We start from the raw sequence: 25,671 nt of genomic DNA on the forward strand, positions 1-25,671 counted from the left end.
CAATACACAATAGAAAAAATAGTTTGTGTTATTTTGCACCACTTCAGTGGTACAAAAACACTTGACATCTCAGCAGAGAGGAACATTTAAAAGGATCTGAAGTTTCACAGTAACCCACAGAGCCTGGCACTTTTGACACCCAAATGAAATCATCCTTAATCGAATTTAAGATGTGTCCGGAAACCTCACTGCACTAAGTAGTGAGCAGTGGGGGGACCAGGCTTGTAGAGTCACATAACAGCAATTTAAATGTCCCAGAGGCATCATGCAGCTGGTCTTAGGTCTGACAAATGACTTCCAGACATTTTTCTTCATGTAGTTATTTTGATGCCTTGGCTTACAGTCAAAGGTTTTTGAAGACCCTACTCTATTTACAGCTTTTGTATAAAATACATGCAAACTCCTGTCAATAAATGATCATCTACCTGCCAGATCTGCTGGTAGATTCTGATCCTGCAGCAGAGGCAACAAGAGGGCAGATCACAGTGTTGTCCTCCAAACTCTTTTTCACAGTGACAAGAGAGGACAGAGCTGAGCCCTGCACTCCCTCAGGTCACTGCAAGTCCCTGAGCTCCTCCATGAAAGCTCAATGTACCTCAGTCACGGAGTCACAGGCTTGTAAAACGTAGAACAATCTGCTCTGTGGCCACAAGTGAAGAAAGGCCATAGATTTGAGGTGCAGAAGAAACTTTCAGGTCAGACAATAGAAACAAAAACAATGTTTGACTTCTAGGGCAGGAAAGCACTGGCCTGGCCTGTTTCTCTGGAGCTCTTTACAGCAGAACAGCTGCTAGGAATTGCAAGGGTACAGTCAAGCCTGCCTTGGGGCTGTGGAGCAGAGTAGATGATTTCACTGCATCCCAGTAAGTCTCTTCCTGCACGATTCTGCCCCTGTACCAGCTCATGTCCCCGCAACCTGTGGGCTGTTTTGCATCTTCTTGGACACCATGAAGCTCCCATGGCTTGTAGAGAAAGCTGAGATGTTTCACTTGGACAACTGGAGTCCACTCCTGGCAAGGTACCCCCACAAGAATGATGTTATAGATAAATATCTGAAAATGTGACTGCAAACTAACATGCCCAATATGATCTCTTAGAATTTGAATGTCTGCCATCACTTCAAAGGTACTCACTAACTTTTATATTAGAACTTACCTGAACATTTTGTCATATGTTGAACCAGATTTAAAAAAAATTCAGAAATGGCTGTGATCACTGGCTTCTTCCACTGTTTTTCTTCTACAGAAGAAAAAACAAAAAGGATATTTTTCTCTTTTTCTCCTTACTAACACCAGAGATGGAGTCAGTCCTAACTACATTCTACCTTTTGAAAGCAGAACCATTTTAGCCTTTTGGTAACATGTGGTGACAGGCATTTGAATGAACTTAGCATGCCCTCAGTATCTGCCCTGCATAGCAGCAGCTGTCTCAGACCTCACAGTATTTGTTTAAATTCTTTCAGAGATCTCAAAAGATGTGGAATATGTAATGTTGATCACTGACGTGTAAAGCTCATGCTTCAATTAAAAAGCAAAGCCTTTGCCTCAAAAACGGTGCCTAAAAATAAACACAAATATTGGCAAGTTGAAAGAAGAAACATTTAGAAGGTAACAGAACCAAAAAACAGGCTTAATACTTATAATTCATTAGGAGTTACAGTTTGAAGAAATTGTTTATTTCAACAGGTGCTAGTGGATACATACAATTTTCCTAAGTCATAAATTTGCCAAGTAATTTTTTGGGGAGAAAAGTAAAAAGGAGGCAATATTTTAGATAGTCTGGAATCCAGCAGTAGCCACGTGCACCTCAGCCACGTTTGCGCAAAGTGCCAAGCAGTGGGAACCTGATAGAAGCAGGACTCATCAACCTCCAAGATGGATGAGCAACAGCAGTCAAATGTGGGACATGTAATTGGCTATACATTTTTTGAGCAGCCTTTAGAGACACTTCAGCTGATTATTATCAAAGTCTGGAGGAATGTAAAAACACTTGAGAGAGTGAAGAGCAATCTCATCAGCAAGAAGCTGCTATTTGTAAGAGAAGGCCTGAAGACAGACTGGAGCTGCCCACTGCCACTGGTAGACAATTCTGCGGTGCAGGCATGAGGTAGTTTAGAGAAAAGTCAAGCAGCCAACATCTGAACGGGGTGAGAAGGAAAAGAATTCCAGTGAGTGGCAAATAACATAGAATGGCACATGGTGTCAAAATGGAGGGATGTGGCAGGAGGATGAACTATCAAGAATGAAAGACTGCTCTAGGATTTGGTTTTTTGTGAAGAGGAAGGTGCGGGAGACATATGACGTGACTCATCTGGGCTACATTCCTCATAGTTAAAATGGTGTTTGGTCAGCACGGAGATGGTCCATGCAATAGCCTGGTGAATAAACTGGACCACAATGGTTATAAAAATGGCTGTGTACACACACTGCAACAAGTAATTACAAGCCTTGAAACAAGCCAACCAGCAACACTACATCCCAGCCCTTCTGCTTACTTCACACTTCAGCAAGTGGTGAATCCCAGTAAATGCTAGGATTCCAGGGTAGCACTGTAAGAGAGCAGGATGACTTACCTGAACTGGATTCTGCAAATCTGCATTCATGCAATGCCCTGTCCGTAACATCGTAAGGCATTATGCAATGCTGCATACAAGAAATAAGCAGTATGCAAAATCTACTGTGTGAAGAAATATAAAAACCAGTCATTTAGATCTTGAACTTCTTAATAAATTATTGAAAAGTTTTATAAACAACAAAGGCTTTCAAGGAAATGTGTGCATCATCTACCTTGGCTGAAGAAAACAAAACCACAGCGTAGCACAAATCACCAGTCATTACTCTTGTGTTTTACCAGTTAGCATTCCAACTTTGTAAAATACAGTAAAGCACCTTCATGCAAAAGGGAATTCAAATCTGCTTCTTGTGCTAGAGATACAGCACTGCTGCCCCCTTCAGAAGCACAGACAGAGACTTTGGCATGTGAATTACAATCAAATGTATCTGTATCAGTTTCCTTTGATAAATTCAGAAATTCGGTCTTTTCAGAGTTCAAGCCATTTGTACTCCCAGAATCATCCTGAATGTCTGGTAAGAAGGAGGTGTCCTCTACTAATCCATCTCTTGAACAGGCCTGAAAAGCTGTTTTAGATGTTGGAAAAACACTGTCAGTACTTTCTTCCTCTTATACAGCACCTGCAGCTGAGCTGGAAGACACACAAGTAGCCTGGGACTCCACTTTGTCATTCACATTGCACTCATCTTTCCATCTCTTAATTTCTTCCCCCTGCTCCTCAGGGGTCAGACTGTCAAGGTGCTTGGCTCGCAACAACAGAGATGGAAACAGTGTTCCTTGGAGACCTCTCAGAAAATATCTACAAAATAAACACAGTTACAAATAAACTGTTTAAAAGCAAACTCAAAACTGTTTCCAGCAACGCTAAAGGAAACCAAACACCATTCACGTAACCCTGAGGCTGCAACAGGCTCTGAAAGTTTTTGCAGGTGCTATTTTGGGCACAGGAACTTCGAGTCCAGCAATCGCACCAGAACATGCTGCAAAACTGGCATTTTCAAAGACAGATATTATCCATGGGGTTTTCATTTTTCTGTCCCAAGTACAGCTCTCCTGCAGACTAGTTCCTGCACCAATGTGCACTTGCAGTTTCATTGGAAGGCCAGGGTTCCAACTACACTGAAAATGGAACTTTTTGTGTGTAGTGTCAGGTCCCAGGAAAAAGACATCAAAATCAGTATGCAGTTCAGAGCTTCCTGGCACTTCAGTGCAGATAAAAGGTGTCAAGAGCTATGGTGCAAAAAAAATCAGACCTAGAAAAATTCATGCTACCAAGTGAGAAGCTGTTTACCACTGCTGTTTTGCACTGATTATACAGCATTAATACAGCCCTGGAAAGCTTGGAAGATTGGCAGAGCATCATACTAAAATTCTAAACTTTTCCAGGAGCCAGAGAATTCACCAGAGGCAATAATGAACATGAAAGCAAAGGTCAAAGAAACAAAGCATCACATGCAGTAAGAGGAATATGAAGTACAAATGGTGTTCCCAAATTAAACTCTAGGAATAATTAATAGATTAGATACTAGGAAGAAATTATTTACTGTGACAGTGGTGAGGCACTGGAACAGGTTACCTAGAGAAGCCGTGGATGCCCCATCACTGGAAGTGTTCAAGGTCAGGTTGGATGGAGCTCTGAGCAACCTGGTCTAGTGAAAGATGTCCCTGTCCACAGCAGGGAGGTTGGAACTAGATGGTCTTTAAGCTCCCTTCCAACTCAGGCCATTCTGTAATCCTGAGATACTAGAACTGACCCAAGTGGCAACTTATGTTGGGTTTAATCACAGATTTTTGCAGCAAATTTTAAGTCAACTGGGCATCCAACGTCTTCCCTCCTTAAAAGAACTGCTCCTTAAAAACTCCAGTGAAAGCTCCAGTCTCACTCCCTCAGGCTAGAAGGTGCAGAGCACCCCTTAGCTTCACAGTCCTTGCTGAGTGGTAGCTTTTCAACATCTTCCAAAGGATCATATCAGAAATAAGCAAGGGAAAAAACATACATATGATAGCAGCAATCCCATAATACACCTTTCTGCTTCGAATCACTGAAGTAGAAAAGTTTGCATTAGCCACAACACCTATAAATCTTCTGAGGTATTGCCACAGGGAGAGTACAAATTAAGTACTTAAAGAATTTCACTGGGAAGTCTAAATGCTTTCCATTTAATTCACCATGGAACACACTGTCTTCTACAAAATTGAACAGCTGTACTTTGGAAGCCATAACCAAGCTGAAAGTTTTCTGCTATCTTAGCTCTCTACAGCCCTACCAAAAGGTCCCAGAACAGCATTTATCTATTTATTTGCCATGTAAGGGAGATTACTGTGTGTGATAGAAAAGGCTCTGCTGTCAGCACCTGAAGCCAAGCCGAGAGCAGGGATGGAAAGAACACACGTTTCTTGCACCTCACAGTTTGTCCTTCTGCTGAAGTGTGAACCAAAGCTATCAGTTATATCAGATCAGTCATGATCCCCAGTGAGTGTAGGAAAACCCTGGATGACCTGCCTAAGACACAGACCAGGCCATGTTCAAAGGGGACTTGAATACTTGGTGGCTATTGCAGGCATCTACAGTCACAGCTCTGCTGGCTGTGACAGCACTGACAACTTATGCAGCCTGTACTGCAGCACTTGATCCAGCAAGTATGCTCAGATTGTGTCTAATGATATAAAATTACATCAGGTTAGGAAGAAACAGCAGTTATTCTCCCAACACTTTTTAGTATCTGTCTTGTGCAATTCAATTTCAAATCCAATTATTTCTGAAATAAGAGGGAAAGAAAGAGACATAACACAGAACAATGAACAAATTAGCACTGGAGGTACTTAGCTAATAGGCTGCAGACTTGAGTTCATGTTCAGCCAGTGAAAGGAAGATGGCTGGAGCTACTAATGAGAGCTAAACCCAGAATTTGATGAAGTCTCTCTCACTGGTTTTCACAGTTTTCCTCTCTTGGCTCGCTCTGATGTCTCCCTGCTCAGCATGCTGGAGTCTGGGTCCTTCACCCAATGCTCCTGCCTTCCCAGAGTGAATGCGTTATTGAACTGGGACTTCTCCAGTGAGGCAAAAAATATCAGGGCCCCTTGTGAATCTAGTCAGTGTGTTTCCACCTCACAAAGAAGCCTGTACATGCATTCTTGATTCTAAATATTCTTGTATATATTCATGACATAAATTTCAAACAGAAAATCATTTCACAAATACACACAGACTAAGCACAGTACTTCTGTGTCTATGTATAGCACACATCCAGCTTTGATCACTGATTTGTATATGAATTATGAACTCTGTGGTTACAAAAATTACTGTTTCCCCTCCAAAGACAATATTTAATATAATATAAATCAAAAAATAATTTTTTATTACTGAAATTTACTTTGAATATCACTAAAACGTTGTCCTCACGTATCTTGGTCTGGTAGAGTCATGGAATTTCTTTACTTTGGAGGGAGTAGGGAGAAGACCTCTAGCCAGAGATTTATAACATCATTGACTCACAGAAAACTGATTTTGGTAACAGCAGAAATCTGCAATTATAAAACAGAAACACACCTGGGTAGCAGAGCAACACAAGTAGTCAGAAGGCAAACTAAGTAAAATACGGGGTCTGTCATGTGCTTTTCCATGATCCAGTATGAATTTGATTGTGGGTTGTGGGTTTTGCAAGTTGATCCAAAAGCCAGAGTGAAGATAAAGTAAAACAGGATGCTCCCAACTATAACTGCTGTATGTATCCAAGTCTGCAATGCAGAAAAAGGAAAGAAAACATATTTAAGCTGCAAAACTGAAAGACCTGTAACACTTGTATGTGTGTGCACAGGCAAGCATGAATAAGCACACTCTTCCTCCAAGAGCAGCTGCTGAATCTACCAGAGAATATATCTATTCAGGTAATACTCCTAATTTCACACAAAACAGTCCAGAAAGAATGGAGTCTTCTTTCTATAGTACATAAGTATCCCAACCACGTAATTTTTTATTCTAATAAATTGATAGCTTTTCATTCTTTTGTGAAAGTCATTTTTGTGCCATTTGCCTTAGATTACCATCTCACCCACTGGCAGCAAAGAAAGATTTCTCAAGTAAATGGAGGCAAGATCCTCACATGACACCACCCTTATGTATCTTGCTTGAGACATTGATTAGTTTTCTACACTAGTGTTTTCCATAATTTTACATATAAATGGCTCTAATAGGAAACAACGTATCACTGACAGCTTGCTGACATTCAAAAATGTCAAACAAAGCCCATTTAAGTAAAGTTCTCTATTCAGAGCATGAGTACACTCATGCTATCCATATATTCTCAATAAAGACATTTTTGTCATGGCTGCCACGCTCCCAAAAAAACAATGAAAAGACTGAATCAACACTTGAAATTTCATCCATAATAAAATGATCCTAAAAATATTTTTAAAGGATGTCAAAGAAAAATAAACCCCATTAATCTGTATCCTTCTACTGTAAACATTACTCTATTTTCTTTAAAATTATGCCAAATAGCCAAGTATTACCCTTGAAAGGGCTGTAAATTTATCCAGGTTAATGCAGATGCTTTACCTTGTGCTAATTTAATTAAAAACTGCAATGATGTTTCTGTAGCATATTGGTTTTTGAGTTCTGGCATCAAAATATACCTCTAAATTGTTTATCCTGGCCACAGAGCAGGTCATCAGCTTCAAGAATTTAAAATCAACAATTCAGATTGTTGTCTTGAGTTGCAAGCTTTGGGAACTAAGGAAGGGTCAGCAGATCACTGGTTGATTTTACCATTTGCAAAACAGAACTGACATCCCCAAAAACCACCAAACCCCAACAAGCCAGGATCCTCTCACTATTTACAAATAATTCTGAGGTCAAATTTTTGTTAATTTTAGCCATATGAGTAACTCTATTAGTTCCAATGACAAGTGTATTAGGAGAGCTCACATGGTCACAAAAATATAACATTTAGGGTTTGGCCCTTTTATTTGTATTCTGCTTTATATACAAAAATCTTTCTTCCATTTAATTTTCCTGAAAACTGTATGCGCATATTCTGTTAGGAATATACTGTTTTGAAAACAAAGTACTCACCACAGACTTGCACTCAATAAGAAGGTGAAACAGTATTATGAACAGCGCTGCTGTGTTTATAGGGTTTCCAAAAGAAAGAATGTCTATGTCTGAGCCATAGTAAGTCTGTAAAGGAAGACAGCAGTCAGTGTAATATAGTCTTTACATATAGTCCCAATACAAAGTAGCATGAATAATTTCCACACACAGATTTCAGCTCCATTCCAATGATGATCTTCTTAATGTACATTTATATATGAAGAAAAATCAAATACTTCATTTTATTCTCTAACTTGCCTAGGTTTTAAGCATGTCAAAATGTATAAATGTATTTTGTACCCAGCACTTACAAAGTAAGGAACAAAAAAGCAAACGAGACTTTGGTAAAAAGCATCCAGCAAGGTTATCCAGAGAGCTGAAGGCAAGTAAGCCTGTAAGAAAAAAACATAATGATACTGAAACAAATTGAAGAAATCGCTGCATTCTTACTTAGCATTAATTTGGATTTGAGGAAAGGTTATCTGCAGAAGTAATGCCAGTTAGTCTCCCAGTTAAAGAGGCATCTTCTGTGTTATAGTTATTAGAATGAAGCTCTCCCTCCACCCATTATACTGTTAGTATTTAAATCAGCAGCTAGCTCTGGGAAGTCAGATCTTACAGCTGTTTCTGTCAGAACAGACCTACTGGAGTCTTAGCTAACTGAGTACTACTGATGGCAGGGGGCTAGGGGATGACAAAGTATGCTGAAGCTTACCATCACTGAATGCCAAGTCCCCCTTTCTCCTATCTCCACCCCCTTCTTTTTGGTACGTGTGCTGCTTGACTCCTCTAACAATGTTTATCTAGTACATTCTTCACCTGAAGTCCTTAATTTCTATTATTATCCAAGCGTCTGATAAGACTGGGTCTATGACTAAAAAAAGCCTACAAAAATCTTTTATTTGTGCACATATTGCACAGGCCTAGATGTTTTTCTAATAGAGAAAGTGCTTTAAAACAATGTTTGCCTGAGGTGAACCATGAAAGACAGACAAAAACGGCTCAAATGCTGAACACTTCAATTTGCTCAGGCCAAGTACTCTTTAACCTACCACAGAGTTCTGACTCATCGTGTACAGCTGTGGGAGCTGCATGAGTATCTCTGCAGACACATCTTTGTCCAAGACACCATAAATGATGGGTGGTACCGAAGTAAAAAGGAGATTGAAAAGAATCAAGATCCAGTAGTCAGTCATTGATGTGCCTGAAAACCCACAGAAAAACTGGTACCAAAAGAGGAGGTTCACGTAAGTCTGAAAAGTCAAAGATGACAAGATAAAATGTTATCTACAGACAAGTGTTTTCAAAGCCAGGAGAAAACCAGGCAGATTCTAGGTCTGCTAACAGTAATATCTGAAAAATTAAGTATAAATGTGATGGAGTTCATGCTGTTCTCAGACTTGAAAATTATGTTTGACCAGCATGCAGTTTTACATTTCAAAATCGGACATGACTTGTTTCAATAGTCATGCTGCCACCACATTAATAATGCCCATTACCCACTGTTTAATCAAATCAGACAACGGCTTTGAGTGGGATATTTAGTTCAAGAAATAAATCTCTGGTCTCTGCAGAAATAAATGAGCAACTGATTTGTTTGACATACGCTTTTTGATCCCATTCACAATAGGAAGAGAAAAAAGCAAATAAAGCCTCACTAAACCCTTCATTGCTCTCAAATAGGCAAACTGTGATTTTCCTGGGATTGGACAGCTACATACCACGTTCTTGTAGAAGTAGTAAAGCACCATGTTGGTAAGTCTAGTATAACACCAGTGACCATGGACAAGCAGCAGCTTCCTGAGGTGTCTAAACTGAGAGATTGCAAAGTCACTTGCCATCACAGCCTGCAATGCACACGAAGAAAAGGATATGCTATATCCAAAGACAAGCTTCAGATACTGCCAAGCGAGTAACTTACCCACAGTTAGAAATTCTTATTTTATAATTTTTTTATGCATAGCACTTACAAGGTTACCCTCACTCTGATATTCCCTTCCATACAAAACTTGAACACACAGAGCTCAGCCCAACACAGCATAGGCCAGAACATGGCTGTGTCATTATTGTCACACAAGTGCACAGAAATCACTGACTCTTAGGCTGCTCGTTTCCCTGCAGGACATGAGTAATAGGGAGCTCAGTGACAGGCAACAAGATCTGTTGTTCAGAGCTTGACCTGCAGCATTCAGCTTGTGATTGCTCCTTACTGCAGCCTTGGTGTGGGCTCAGGCAGCAAAGTCTTGCCTGTCTAAGGGAGTATATTGTGGAGCTACTGGGTCTCCAGTAGATTAATTTAAAATGGAACCTGATGTCATCTGCATTTAAAATCTCTAGATTTATTTCAAATGGAACCTGATGTCATCTGCAGTTGTCTTTGGATATACTACCTGCATTCCTTCTTGGCCTGATATTCCAACACCAGTGTCAGCCACCTGGATCATACTGACATCATTGGCGCCATCACCTATAGCGAAAAGAGGGAAAATCAAAACTGGCTTTCCAGGCTATCGCATCACTATGGCAGTGCCAGGAAAAGACAAATACCAAATACCAGAGAGTTCAGAGAAAAACATTTTGATGGCCAACAGAGGAGCCTGAGGAAAACCCTGCATAAAAGGATTAGTAAGTGACAGGACTGACTGAACTGAGCTATATTCTCCAAATGGATAATAGACGTTCTTTCTGTCAGAATCTGGTTGGCATGCTGGAGCAGAAAATACGGATGTTTTAAATTACAGTCAGTCATTGCCCCTCTGCCTTCCTATTTTGGAGGCTTGTGATAAAAAAGAAAACCCTCTTGCTGCTTTGCATGTTATATAACATTGCATGAGTAATGCTGTTCTTACTGCTTTAGATTACAGTATGGACTAAATTTACTAGTTCAGAAGAATAACAGCATCTTACACTGGAGACAACTATGATTCAAAATATTATCTTGCTTGCAAAACAAACTTGGTTATAGACATTAACAAAATATAGTAGAGAAGAAACTGTCTTCTTTTGAGAGGAAGGAGGATAACCACAGGACTCACCTACAGCTAATGTCATTGCCTTTAGCTTACTGCGCACCAGTTTGACCAGGACACTCTTCTGTAGCGGTGTGGCTTGGCAGCAGACTACAGCCCGACATTTTTCTGTGAGTTCCAAGAAAATATTCTCTAGGCTGTCATGAAGAACATGCTCTAAAGTCCTTCCATCAATAACCAGGCCTGCACTGAACCTTGGGGCTTGGGTGGAGGGACTTGCAGAGACATTTCCAAGTTTCTGACTGGGCTTTTTTTCAGCTGAAGCATTCTTCTGGATGACTTCTAAAATTTTGCTCATTACTGAGGCACAGACATCCTAATTAAAGACAAAAGAAAGGCAACTTATTAAATACTGTTTGTATTCTGGCTCCCTTTTCAATTCATAAAATACATAAGAAAGAAAAGCTCAAATGTAGCCCTTGTATAGTACTTCTATTGAATCCAGAAAGGCTCAGACAAGAGGCTGAATAACCCTTTAAAATCACTAAAGATGCAGCCTGTTGTTAATAAAATGATCTGTGATATAACTTTGCTTAAGTTGATTGGCTTGGGTATTGCATCAGGAGAAGGAAAAAACTGAAGCAAGTCAGAAAACCTCCACAGATTATCAGGAAAAGTCAACATTAAGGATTCTGTAATATACATACAGCTTTGATGGAAAACTTTTGCTCCCTACATTTCTTTTGTCTGGCATGTAAAGCAAAACATGCATTTCAAATCAGATTACAGGTGAGCTGCAATGAATTGCTGATGAACTGGCCCTGCAGAATTTTATAGTTTGTCAGAATCAATACAAGATGTCAAAAGAATTCTTGATATTAATATAGGGAAAGTGCATACTATACGGAAGAATAAATCCTCTCATCATTTTATTTTGAAATGCAACAGTATCAAGTCCTACTTTTTAATTCAAAGCCCAGTCAGAGGGAGGAAGAGCACTTCTGCAAAAGCAACTCAGTTCCCACTGTCAAGTAATATACTCACTCCCCAGTAGGGAAAAAAGTGATAGTAAAAATTGAACTCCAAGCTTTTCGCAAACACAACTGGACTAAAAACCTTTCCTTTTTCACTTTATTTTTCTCCCAGTTCAGTTACTACTTACCATACTATCTTTTATGACAGATACAAATTGTATTTCTTAAGTAACATGTTTCTCTTCAGAGAAACACAGAAAAATCCAGTCCTTTTGAGAAGTCTCAGATTTTATGGTTGCTCTGAGGAGAGGCAATTCATACATTGGCTTTACCAGCAATTTCCCTGTTAAGCTATTCAAAATTGATAAAAATCAATTGAAAAGCAGACTGTTATAAGCAATCATAGGATTAAACTTCCTACCCAAACCAGCATTTTTAACCACTCTTTATCACATGATTCAACTGCTGGTTGTGGGGGAGCAGGCAGGTTTTTTTTCTGATAAAACTGTTGACAGGTTAGTTTTTTTAATTGTGTGCAATATACTTTAATAAGGTTATTCCTTCTATGTCTTCGCAAGAAAATCAGGGTTGAAGACAACTATTAAAAAAACAACATAAAACTAAATTTAAGAATTTTCAAAACAGTAATTCTCACACTGCTAATATGCTGAAACTCACAGCCATTTGAAATGTTTAATAACATCATACAATCACTTGAGTTGAAAAAGATCTTTAAGATCATCCAGTCCCACCATAAACCTAACACTGCCAAGTCCATCACTAAACCATGTTTCTCAACACCACATCTACACACCTTTTAAACACCTCCAGGGACGGTGTCTCAACCGCTTCCCTGGGAAATGTATTCCAATGCTTGACAAGCCTTTTCCTGAAGACATTTTTCCTAATATCCAACCTAAACCTCTCCTGGCACAACCTGAGGCTATGTGAACTCCCTAACCTATCACAATAAGAAATTAAGCAGTCTTAATTAAAATAATTAATCATAATTTAGAGACTGTATATAAAGAAATTAATGTTACATTTATATAAAAGATTGCTTTTTTTACCCACACAGAAGGAAACTATTAGTTTCCCAGTAATGTCATCTTCCAAGAAATCCTTTATGCTGTCTTTGTTTGGTTGGGAAAGCGGAGAACATTTTGTTTCTCTATATTGTTCTGTGGTACAGCCTAACTGAATTTTTCAGCAGAGGAGAAAATCTAATTTTCCACTCACCCTACTCTGTGATTTAAGAGTGAAGATTCTGTCGTCTGGTTCCAGCAATTTAGAAGCATAGGCAATGCTGACAGCTGTCTCTCTCTTGTCACCTGTCAGCATCCATATTTTTATTCCCGCTTTCCGTAATGCCTGTATTGTGTCTGGAACACCCTCCTGCAGGCGATCTTCAATGCCAGTGGCACCTTAATTTGGACAAACAGAAGGATTAGTGCTGCTGTATTTCCAATGCCAAAATGCTGCAAGAATGATGGAACAAGATGGTTCTACGTGGGTACCCACAACCCAAACCAGATACCCTATGGTGACCTGCTTGGAAATTCCTGAAAGTAAGCACTTTGGCAGTATGAAGCCATTTAACCTCCATGTTCTCACTTCCATTTCATGTTAGGGCCAATTGTCACACCAGAGACAGAGCAGCTACACTTCTCTCTGCTGGCTTTAGTGCCAAAGGGTACCTGTATATCCTTAACATTAGTTTGCAGCACTGTTCTGGCTTCTCTCCAGAAACTGAAGCCAGTAAACCCAGAACTCTTTTTAGTATCAAGATTTACAGCATTTGTACCAAGTAGATATGGCACAAAATGAGGGAAGTAACACCCTTCTACACAATAGGATCTGTTTCTCTTCTGCTTCTAGCTTCTAGCATGAGCTGCCTTTACCACCAGTCAGATCTTTGATTTCCAAATCATATTTGCTGGGCAGTTCTCAAGGGCAATTATCCCAGACTGCCTGCAGTTTACCTTTTACACACCTACATCAAACATTTTTTGTTTCATTTTTACACAGCTGAATGACCTTCAAGGGAATGGTTCCTGTAGAAGTGTGTCTGACTTCTTATCTCCACGTTATTACAGAAGGACACAGCACAAGCATATCTGCTGTGCCACAAATGCAACACTGACAGAAAACATGCCCAGAAGTGGGATATCTCTGAATGTTTGCACAGGCAGGTCTGTGAGTTATTATCATTTTTATTATGATGATATTTAAAAGCTCTAGCAAACACAGAAAAAAATACAATAGTAATGATTAAAAAAATCATAAAAAAATATTTATCCTTTACAAAAGCAGGAGAGTACCAGCTGTCTTCAGTGTGTTTTACAACTAGTACAAACCTACCAGTGAGATTTACGAAAATTCAGGAGTGACAATAAATTCTAAGTCTGTGGAAAGCTATGGGTTACACAAGTTGAGATTAGCACAGTTCTCTGCAAGCAAATTCCAATTATGAACATCATAAGCAGTTTCCTGAGGGTTAGGGCATTTTCTACATACCGAGCAAAGTTAGTTCAGATTCAAGCCTCATGGCAGATTCAAGCAGCAGCTTCTCTCTGTTGTCAATACTGGTTTCTGCTAAAAAATGATAATTTAACCACTCTGCATATTCTGTATCACTCATCACCTACACAGGGAGAGAAAACATATGGCATGTATCTATACTGCTTGTCAATGGTGCCTCAGAAGTGTTCTTGCAGTTACTTCTGCAGTCCACATCCTGAACATAGAAGTGCAGCCCCCTGGCAGTGCATTACTTACGTGCTCTAACATGTCCATGAACTTAATATGATGTTCAGAGTGTTAGATTATTTTGCCAGGCTACTCACTGGGACCCTGTGGATTCCTGGGGCTGCCTGCCAGATTTCCACTTAGATGGGAGGTAGCAGGCCAGTGGGCACAGCATGGTCTCCCTACTGCTCTTTAACAGCAGCACTGACAGAGCCACAGAACCACAGCACAGCTGTGTACAGCTTGATGCCTGTATAGCTACACAGCCTGTTCTTTAGTTTACATAACGCTTTGTAAAGAGGCATCTTGCCTGCATCAATCCCTTTGGAATCTTACTTATCAGCTTTGAATTTAACATGGAATCTCAAAATATCATTTAAGTTGTGCATCCAGTGTGACACTGCAAACTGTGACACCCAATGAACAGGTGTGACTTAATTTTTTTTCTATGTCTGGAATTCCAACCAGGGTAAGATTCACACAAGGAGACCTGCTTAGGACTCTTAAAGAAAAACCAAGGTATTTGACACTCCCGTTTTAGAATTAGGCTGTTAAGTTGCTTGGCATCCTAAACTGACAACAACTATAGCAATCTAACAGAACTCAGGAATTGATCTCGGTTAACTTACAAATTCCTCCTGAAAGAATCTACGGACAAACAAAATGTCACAATGGAAGAATCTGTTTGGAAGTTGTGATGTTTGCTCTGCTGGTGATACCACTCAAGCTGGTCACAGACTGCAACTGTTCTTCAAAGTATATATTAAAAGGAATACCTTCTTAGCAATACACAGAGTGCGCAGTCCTCTTCTGGCATAGTCATCCAAATGCTGCTGAGTTCTCTCTTTAATCTTCTTTTCAATTTCTGAATTATTAGTACATGCTATCACACAAAAAGAAGAGAAAGCAAATTAAACACACATGTTTAGGCTAAATTTAGCGGAAAATTTTGAAGGTTTAAATACATTTTTAAAACACCAACATGCCTAAACTTTTTAGTTTAACTATGAATGTATCTTCATATTTGCACCATATGCTATCTCTGTATCCACTGTGAGCATGCAGTGCATCAGTCTGCACAAGCAGTGTGAAAGAACCTACCTAGTACTGATATGCCTTTTCCTAAAAAAATTATTTTCTAATATGAACTGGGCCACAAATATTCAAGAAGCTTTACTGTCATTGGTCTAGTGAGAGGGACCAAAGAGGGCAGTTATTTTGCTTTTCAATAAAAATAACTGTTAAGGGGTGGACTATTCAGACAGGCATACAACTTACCTAACTTTGGCCATGCAAAAGTTAAATTCCAAGTTTACCTTGAGAAACAAAGTAAGGAGAGCCAACTCCAGAATGAAACTACCCCCATTGTAAGATGACAGATTTTGGAGGTACTGGATCTGTTCCATGGCTTACAGAGGCTTTTTGTCTAGACTTCAGATGGCTAACACTGACCAACTTAAAATCCACTCCTGAAACTGGAAGCATCCCTCTTCCTTATAAATCATACAAACCAAACTCACTTTTGCAGAAAGCAAGCCTTTAAATATAATTCTATTACTTTCCAAACCATGAAAACAAACAAAAAAACCACCCACCTTGGAACATCTTTTGAACTTAAATATACTTCGGTATTTATTTCTAACATCATCATGGCTAGGCTTCGTGAATGAAGATTTGAGAAGGGCACTACCCACGCTTGCTGCAAGCGTGCTGGTGGCTAAAAAGGCCAATACGGGATAGGCAGGTCCGGTCACAAAAGGCACAGCGGAACGTCTCCCTAGGTGACATTGGCAATGAAGGGATTTCTAACATACACAGGTAGTATTTTTCTCTTTACTGCCTTCAGTCAAAAATCAGTGATTCTTTGCTACAGTGTATGCAAAAACCAATTACAGCTTAAACATCATGGTGCATCCCTCCTGTGGCCCATTCAGAAAGATTCACACCTACACAACAGGGCCCAGCAGATGTGATTACATCTAGAAAACACAGAAATAGAGAGTAGCTGAGGGAAAAATCTCAAAAAGTACAGACAGTTAACATCTGCTCATGACACCCTTCTCTCTAAACATAGAAATACTAAGACAGGTAAAGACTAGAGAGTGTTTCATTCTAATAAACACCACTCACCATGTAGCAGAAGCCAACTCTAATGCAGATGACCCTACTTTGTAATTGGAAATACTTCAGTTGGCTCCAAAGGGTCTACTTAAGACACCACTAAATCCTTTGAATAACAACGGTTTCTCTCTTTGCAGGTCCCACACTAGCACACAGCACAGACATCCCTAGGTGACATGCCATATTATGTTTCTGGGCTCCCTATAAGGAACCATTCACAGATAATGGCTCCGCTTGCTTATTTGTCTCTTCTCATGAATCATGCCATCTTTCAACTGTACTGAAGAACAGTAAGGGTGAGCTAAGAATGACAAGTTCAACAGATACCTTCAGATGCAGTTCTCAATAAATCCATCATGACTGAGTCTGCACCTTTTGTGTACACCACCACTTTGTTGGAGACTGGATGCCGAACCACCACTGACATCCTCTTCCGCAATGAATCAAAAGGCAGGATATGCAAAAGCTGAAATGTTAAAGATCCCAGACCTGCCAAGTCCACAGTCACTTGATCTGGAGTCCTAGACTGTAAAACACATTTATAAGCCCTAGCAGCATGAACTAAGGCAGCTTCATCTGGGCTTTCAGCTTCATAACATAGTTTAGGTAAGGCAGATAACTCAATAGATGACACAGCACTGCTGGGTTCACAGCCAGCAGCTACATTCACCATATCTAGTTCCTGAGGCACTTGGGAATTTTCTGGGCTGTCAGTGTTGTGAGGTTGACCAGCCCTTTGAGCAGCCCCATCCAAAGCAGGTGAAGCCAGTTTTGTTCTGAAAATAGACAGTTTGCTCATAAAACTATTGGAGCTTTCAGATGATGACTCCTTCACATTTGGAAGTCGGGAGGAACTTAGTCTTCGGACTGACAACCTCTGGAACATTTGTCTAATTTCCTCCAGTGATTTAATAGGTACTCTACCCAGTGAAGAGAGTCTCATCTGGAAAAGAATAGTTAGAGAAAGTGTTCATGTTAACTTCTTCATATTTTATTATATTAAAGAAGAACAGCTCACAAACTATGTATGTTTCTTAATGAATGCAATATTTTAAAATTTACCACGAGTTTGACGGCTTGTATTAAAGATGGCCAGCTCAAGTACCATATGAATTCACTAAATAGTTCCTGTAAGCTATAAAAATACTTCAGGTCTGAAAACTGGATGTGTTCCAAGTTTGACTCATGACTCCATGCAATACTTCCTTTTAGAACTTTCATTAATGGAAGGAATTAGTATGACATTGTAACTTCTAAAAGTTGTGGCAAACTGAACACTTTGATCCTTATTCTGAATTAGCAAGATACTTGTGAATAATAAACCAACTCCATACCCCTCACAATAACCAGCTGCAAGAATTCCTAAAAATATAGTACCTTATCAATACTTTTTAATGTTTTAAATTAAAGGGCAGTTCCTCTTTCATCAATGTTGCAAAATAATTGGCTTTCTGTTACTCAGAACAGTTAGGAAGCTAACAGCTTACAAAGGAGGAACACGGCATGCAAGGATGACACTCATTGCTGTTGAAGAGTTAAGAATGAATTACCAGGAAGCATGTTTTCTTTTGTGAAAGAAAAGCATAAATTAAGGACAGACTCTTGCTTCAGTTCTACCACCATTCCAGGAAATTGTAATGTGTCTCCATTCAACATTGTGGAAATGGAGACTAAGAACATTGCCTCTTCCTAATGCAACACTGAAAACTGCTATTGCCTTGAGCTCTTTCCTTCATTCCCTAATTGTGAACTCTGAAACCTCATGCCACATTGCTCTTCCCTACCTACTAGTACTTGGAGATCTACACTGCTAGCAAGTTATTCAGAAATCTCCCTGAATATTTCTGAATACTCACCTGTATATTTTTCTCCATCACATTTAAGGAATAGCTAACTATAAACAATTAACTCAGGTGTCTCATCCACATATGGACCTCTAGGCTGCCTACGACACTTTCCAGAAATGCTTGGAAGCACACTAAATATCCAGCTTATTTATACACAGGAGGTACTTCATACCCCACAGGGTATGTTTTGGGAATGTTTCCAGCCATGGTTGTAGGTTCACTGCCTAGATGGACACCAAAATCTAGTCCTGTACATGTCACTAATATTTTTTTCAAAAGACAAAGTCAACAAATGGAAATCACCTGAGAATGGGGGAAGGGAATCAAAGCTGAACTTGGGAATTATTTGGCAACACAGTCAAAGTTGGTAAAAAATGGGGTTATGAAATTCCTACCCTGAGAAAAACCAAAGATTGGAAAAAAATAGTATCTTAAAATATAGATTAGATTGTGTGCTCTGAAAACAATGAGTGGTCACTCCAGATTATGAAACCAGGACAGTCTAGCAAATGCACTGTTAATTCAAGGTGAGACCACTTTATGTCATACTGTAAAGCATTTTTTTTTCAGATTAATACACATATAAAACTTGATCTTCCAGATTTTTACTGAAACTCTATTTGAATAGTCAAGGAACAGGTCAGAGCATTCTTAGTTCCAGTATTCTGGAAATCTTCTGAGATTATTCTTATCTTTCAGCCAACAGTGACCTATTCATAAAGGTAACCTGAGTGTTAAGTGTATTCTTAAAGGAAGCTATGCATGTATCTATAAAAAACATGATCAGAATATAGAAAAAAATTACAATGGCAATTCAAATCCCAGAATTTGTCTTGCAAAAGTTATGAACAGTCTATACACAGAAACAAAAATATGGAAGTCAAGTTACCAGCATTGTTCTATACATTAACTCATTGCACTCCCTAAGTTTAGAGTAATTCCCTTAATTTCCTTCCTTCTAACAGGACAAACAAAGAGGTGCAAAGGATAATTTTTTTCATGTCAGTCAATTGTTTTCTTCCTTTTGTAATCAAACCAAACAGAGGTTGTTTATTTGTGAATATGGCCAAATAGCCAAAAGCAGTGCGTTCTTACCTTCTGACATGGCTGATGGGGGACTGAAACTACAACAGTATTACAGATTGCCAGAGCAAGAAAGAAGTCAGTAATGTACATTGTCTCCAAAGACAACTTGCTGCTAGCTTCTTCTGAGTGTTGATAGGAATGAAAACAAATCTGACTGAACTTCTCCAGCAGCTGTGTGTCTGGTATAACATCAGCTTCCTATTATGAAATGAACAAAACAATCCATTATGTTATAATCTCGAACTCTGGAGGTTAAATCAGTTACAGATGAATAAATGAATGAACAACTTCCCTCCTGTCCTGAGCTGGTTATAGTAGGAAACAGAGAGGCACTTTGGTGCTTTCACTGCCTTATGTTAGTCCACTGAAAATGGAAAACTTCATGCCCAAAGAGGTAAAGTTTTAGTTCACAGACACTTCAACAGAGATGAATTATGATGAATGCTATTTATATACCTTCAGGTACAGAAGCAGAGGTTTTGCCTTTCATAACCTCAAATAAATATTGTTCATCTAGATATTTCCTATGAAAAAATATTCTGAAGACTTCTTGAAACAAAAGAACAAACTGTTATTAAGAGGAAGCTGGCAATTTCAGCTGAAGTGATCATGGATTCACAGCAGCAGGAACCATAGCGTACACTTTCATGATGCAATGAGTATCCACAATGTCAGCTGCCAGTAGGATGCAGCCAAGCCATCATGACAGGCTCCGATTTTGATGGAAGAGAGAGGGGGTTTCTTAAGTGACAAGCACTCTGATCAAATAGGGATAGAAAGATATTCCTTAATGAGTTACTTCAGAAATTTAGCATCAAACCCAGCAGCTTTTACTTACAATAGGACTGCTGAAAGCCACGTATCCTGAGTGGGGACCACCACCTTCCCCATCTTCCCTTATGAATGCAGGGTAACTACCAGACAACTGATTCAAAGACTTTCTCTTCAAAGGTTCACACACAGTTCTGCAGCTGGGCCCCTGCCATTTTGACATATGTGTTGAAGAGCCACGCTGACAATCAACTGAATCCTCATCCTCTGAATCCATCTCTTGATAGGATTCCAACCTCTTTGCTATGGAAAAAGAACAAAATTATTTTTCCATGAGCACAAAAAAAATTGTCTAAAACATTGCCTAAAGGTTCACGAAACAAAATTTTAAAGCAAGGAATTTACTACATAGTTAAGAATAATCCATCATTAATCCACAACCTGTAAGAAGCCATCATATTGACTTCCTGTCTGGGAACCTGCACTTCAAGAGCAACGTTCCACTGGAGAGAATTCAGAAGAGGAAGCAAGAATAATTTGGGCTGTTGACAAGACCTGCGTGCTGCATGCTCTGTCTGAATTAACATGTGGCACCTCTTGTAACAGTACACTGCTCTATTGCCATGGTCCAAGAGGCATATGTTACTTTACAGAGAATGCTGCCATGGGGAGACCTATATGGCAGATTATTCTGAATTGCAGGCATTGCTGTTGTGTGCTTCTCTCATGTGCATTCCTTTTTCCTGGATAATGCAGATACAAACACAGATATATATTCAGACTAGGTGGCTTGTATGCAAAAGACTACACAGTGTTGCATCATAACTCTTAGCATATGTAGCAGGATCCTTGCAAATGGCACCTCTGTGCAACTGAACAAACATAAAACAGGGCTAAACACAAATATAAAACAGGGCTAAACCACAGGACCTCCAACATTTCTCAAACTGATTTTTGCAGCTTGTATAATTTCTAATCTGTTAGGAAGAAACGTTTGCTTACTTCCAGGAAAAAGGCACAGAGGGAAAAAATAATGAACATAATTAACACAATAATAATTTTGGAAGATAACTCCATCTAGTGAACTACTAGCAGAAGCACATGCAGATATACTTTCCCTGGCACACAGAGACCTGAATCAGCCACAGCTGCATCATTCACACAACTCTTTGGTTTCTCTTCTGAAATACTTTCCCTTCCTTTAGGAAATGCTCTGAAAATACACTTAAGTTGTTCATTCACCAAGTTTGAATCTTAAAAGTATTTCTTCTCATTTTGCTGTTGTCATACTTCCCAGTATAATTATGCAAAGCTAAAGAAGCCTCTGAAAACCCACACTGCAATACTTTCAAAATATATGCAGCACTTGCTGTAAAATTTGTTTGCAACCATATGGTCCTGTCCAATAAAAGAAGGGCTGGACTGATTCACTGCTGTGGCCAGCAGGGTGTGCCTTTTGCTTGCAGTTGTGAGCAGTCCCATCTGGCAGAAAACCCACCAATATCACAAAGGAGATTTAACACACAGCTGTGCTTCACATGTTCACGTGTCAGCCCCTCAGCTTTGATCCGATATGGAATGCTTGCCTTGCCCACCAGCAAAAGAGCAAACGTCTGCAGCCACTAGTGCTTAAACATGGCAACCATAATAAAAGTTTGTGGTTTTATATAAGTAACAAAATAGCTAATTAAATCATTCACGTCACTCTGCCCAATTTTCTCGTGTCTGGAGTTTTATCTTCTCCTGGCTCCCAGGAGGCTTCAAGCTGGCTCTCATGAAATGTATACTGAAAGATGCTACACTTTTAGACAATAAGACAGCAACTATCCATTAACACCACTTGTTGAATTTTGGCTAACTATAAACAGGGGTGTAAAACAGAAGTAAGAATACAACAGTCATTTTTGATGGAGGTACTTATCTTTGCAGCATTAACACACACAGGGACATACAAGTGTTGTCTTGTACCTTAAAATTACTGTTAAGTAATATATGGTTAAGCATGTATTTCATTTGAGTTACTGTATCCTCAAAGGCAAAAATATGTTGAATTGGAGCCTTAAGATATACAATATAAAGGTGGTACTCTGCTATGGCAGTCAACAGTATGTTTAAACCCTAAAATGCTAGGTAAGCGTTTCATTCATGGTATCAAATATGTTGGAAAAATGACTCATGTGAACTCTCCAGCAGGTCTAGTGTCTTACCATTTTCCTCATGGCAATACTCCTGTCCTGCAATGCTGCATCTCCGAAAAACCATCTTATTTTCAGTGAGGGTTCCAGTCTTGTCAGAGAAGATATACTGAATCTGGCCAAGGTCTTCAGCAATATTCAGTGCTCGACACTGAATAGTCGAGTCTGTTTTCTCATGGTAAAAATCAATGTCATTCTGTATTAAGTAAATTTGTCCCAATTTGACAATTTCAATTGAAACATAAAGAGAAACTGGGATCAAGACCTACCAAAATAAAACATGGGGATTAAATTAAACCAAAGTCTTTGGGCAGTTAGAAACATGAAGTAGCTCTGCTGAAGCCGAAGAGTTACTTCAAGGGTATAAATGAGATCAGAATATTACCCATGTTCAAAGCAAGTTACCTGTAATAAAATTATCATCGTCCAGAACATATAGAATCCTGTTAATATTGGAGGAACTGATTTCCCATCTGGATTGGGGATGTTAAAAAAAGGTATTTCTGAATACCTAGCTAACCAAATTCCATGGCCTTGAAAACAAGAACAGGATAAAGTGAGTCAGTCATATGTAAACTGTACCACAGGTCAGGTACATTTTGTTAGCTGTTACACTCTGCAGTTCTTTCTAAGTTTTAAACTACCATTTTACTTCTTGGGATTTTCTTTAACAGGAGCCCCAAATATCAATGCATATCTTATATGCATTTCTATCAATAGCAAATCTATACAGCATAACTCAGAACTAAAGTAATATTAACTACACTTCACAAATACTTTTTTTACCCTCAAAAACCCTTCTGACAATTAGTTGCCATTCTTGCTTGTTCTGATTTTAGTCTACCTGAGAACACATCATCATATCATCATTATTAATTGTAGTTGGAAGAAGTATTTCTCAACATATTTTAAACAACTTTATGATCTGTTAGTCTGTTTAGATATAATCAAGCTCACCATTTAATCAGTTCCTAAAATATCAAGTCATTACAACTCTAGTCACACTAGGTGTCTCACCTCAATGTGTACATGCATCACATGTTACCTGAAAAATCCTAAGAGAAAGCAGGAGTTTGCAGAGCAGCTAGTCAGGGAAAAGAGAAATCAACCAGAGAAATGGGTTCCAGATCTAAGAACTTGCACCAGGAACATACTTTTTTACCACTCCATATAAAACATGACAACATGAACTAAAACCTGGCAGCACCATCAATTTTTAGGGAATTACGCATGGACAAAGACTGACAAAAAGAACCAGCCCCAAAATAAAACACTAAGCATTGTAAAACACTAAGTTGAGAGAGGAAAATAGCGGGAGTTTGCTGATTCTCACTTACCTATTGCTCCAGTTAAACACATCAAAATTAGAAGTAGAACACACCAAAGAATATCAGTGTTCACTTTTCTTTCCAATTTACTGCGCTTGTAATGAGGGCCGCTGTGATTCAGCATGGCTTTGGTTTCATGACCTGCAACCAAAAAAACAGGTTGAAATTCTCTAACAACAGGCACCAGAACCACAAGTGCTTAGTATTTCTAGACCTCTGGGAAACTGAACATTTCTATTCAAGAATATTTGAACAGCAATTATAAATATAAGCAAATTTATTTCTCCTACAATACAGGAATTCTGTCCTAAAGAAAACTGAAGAAGCTAAATCACAATCTGTCATGTATTCATTAACTTTTATACTGTCACTAATGTTTCTTCCTGTAGAAACAACCTCATTCTTGACCCTTCTATATTATTTCTAGAGTTTTCTACAAAATCCTACCCATCTTACAAATATCTGACTGGATACAGCATTGACTAGTTTAAAAATGCTTGCCCTCTGATAAAGAACAGTGAAGAACAACACTAGCTTCAGTTTCAGATAAGAAAAAAAGCCTAAGCAAGCCAAGCCTTTCCATGTCCACTTCAAAACCAGGGTTCAGCATTGTAGCTAACAGTTGAGGACAAGGGCCTGTTCACACACAACAGATCTGTATTTCCAGGAATAATCAGACATATGAGCTTTTCATTGTTCAACAAGAAACAAACTTCACCCAGACATGAATTCTTAACATTTCTAGCTATGGCTGCCTTCTGCTGGATTCAAGCTTTTACTCTCCCAATTCCCCTTTGTACCATACTGTTTCTTTGGGCACATAACTATCTTGTTTGCAAGGCAACCTGTGAAAGCCAGGGTGGTTCACTAACCTGCATAAACCACTATGCCTACAACAGCTTCTGTGTTTCTTACTGTGCATCCTCGTAGGAGTAAGTTTTCCTTGCTGAGAGCCACTCGATCCATGTTTGAATGCTCACTGCAAAAAAAAAATATCACAACACATCAGCTGTAGCACTCCAGCAACTACCAGTAATGCTTTGAAAAACCAAAAGGGAGCAGATTTCCCAGCGAAGCTGCTAGTCACTGACTGCCATCCTGACATTTCCAATCGGACTTTTCAAAAGAATGGAGTAACATGCAAGCAGATTGCACTTGAAAATCCAACCACGGAGGCACTGCATTACAATTTTCTTGTGTTTACAAGCCCAGAAGTTGCCAGCTGCCATGTGAGAAGTAGGCAACACTACTGGAAAGAGATCCAAGACAAATACTGGAAGTCTGAAACCCTGTGAATTCTACTTGGATTACCAGTACCAGAAAAAGATCTGAAAATGTAAAATTACATTTTAAATACATTGTGAGCATCATCACTCTTGTGGTATATTTTCAGTGCAGGTAGGCCAACTCTGGTTTCTCAGAGACTAAGATTTATATATTTATTTTTATTCTCAAATATCTAATGTGTCAGTGCACAAAGGGAAGAGTATAGACATTATAACTCTGAAAACCAGTCACTCCACAAAACGGCATTTTGTTTTCCTACTGTCTACAGAAAATCACAAACCCATAAGGATCACAGAATCATAAAATGGCTGGTGTTGGAAGGTACCTTAAAGATCATCTAGTTCCTTAAGGTCCCTTCTAACTCTAATCATGAATTAAAACCCTAATTTGGACCACGAACCTAACCTACAGAAAAAACACAGACAGGCACACTGGTCAAAAGGAGTTTGATCAAGTGACTGATAGTTACAGAAAACAAATCAGAGAAGGAAGGGAAGACAGTCCTTCTGATTTCCAGTTCTGAGCAATGCATCTTGCCCAGTCAGGCCATGGTCCAGACCAAATACTGTAGAGTTCACACATTATTAAGAGCAGATTTGAAACAACTATTTCAAGGATGAAATATATAATTGCAAACCAGCACAAACTAAGATGTTGAAAATATTCTATATAAAATAAAAAT

At 39.1% G+C, this 25,671-nt stretch overlaps 1 protein-coding gene across 3 annotated transcripts in view; it reads right to left on the minus strand.

Moving 5' to 3' along the window:
- Positions 1–1,491: 1,491 nt before the first annotated feature.
- Positions 1,492–25,671, minus strand: part of ATP10D (ATPase phospholipid transporting 10D (putative)) — a 38,035-nt gene continuing 13,855 nt past the window's right edge. Inside the window, exons 6-23 of one of the 3 annotated variants that reach the window (XM_071556543.1) lie at positions 24,575–24,681; positions 23,712–23,843; positions 22,780–22,907; positions 22,387–22,639; positions 20,247–20,482; positions 19,418–19,606; positions 16,803–17,418; positions 15,131–15,237; positions 14,124–14,250; positions 12,846–13,030; positions 10,699–11,008; positions 10,054–10,130; positions 9,385–9,477; positions 8,716–8,916; positions 7,975–8,055; positions 7,646–7,750; positions 6,122–6,309; positions 1,492–3,370 (exon numbers count right to left, since the gene is read on the minus strand). In XM_071556543.1, coding sequence (XP_071412644.1) covers positions 3,181–3,370; positions 6,122–6,309; positions 7,646–7,750; positions 7,975–8,055; positions 8,716–8,916; positions 9,385–9,477; positions 10,054–10,130; positions 10,699–11,008; positions 12,846–13,030; positions 14,124–14,250; positions 15,131–15,237; positions 16,803–17,418; positions 19,418–19,606; positions 20,247–20,482; positions 22,387–22,639; positions 22,780–22,907; positions 23,712–23,843; positions 24,575–24,681 — 3,325 coding nt within the window. In that variant the 3' untranslated portion in view covers positions 1,492–3,180. Of the gene's footprint in view, positions 3,371–6,121; positions 6,310–7,645; positions 7,751–7,974; positions 8,056–8,715; positions 8,917–9,384; positions 9,511–10,053; positions 10,131–10,698; positions 11,009–12,845; positions 13,031–14,123; positions 14,251–15,130; positions 15,238–16,802; positions 17,419–19,417; positions 19,607–20,246; positions 20,483–22,386; positions 22,640–22,779; positions 22,908–23,711; positions 23,844–24,574; positions 24,682–25,671 lie in introns of those variants that run through there. The other 2 variants (XM_071556541.1, XM_071556544.1) reach the window with 2 other exon arrangements.

Source organism: Pithys albifrons, chromosome 5 (assembly GCF_047495875.1).
Source record: "Pithys albifrons albifrons isolate INPA30051 chromosome 5, PitAlb_v1, whole genome shotgun sequence".
Classification (NCBI taxonomy): Eukaryota; Metazoa; Chordata; class Aves; order Passeriformes; family Thamnophilidae; genus Pithys; species Pithys albifrons.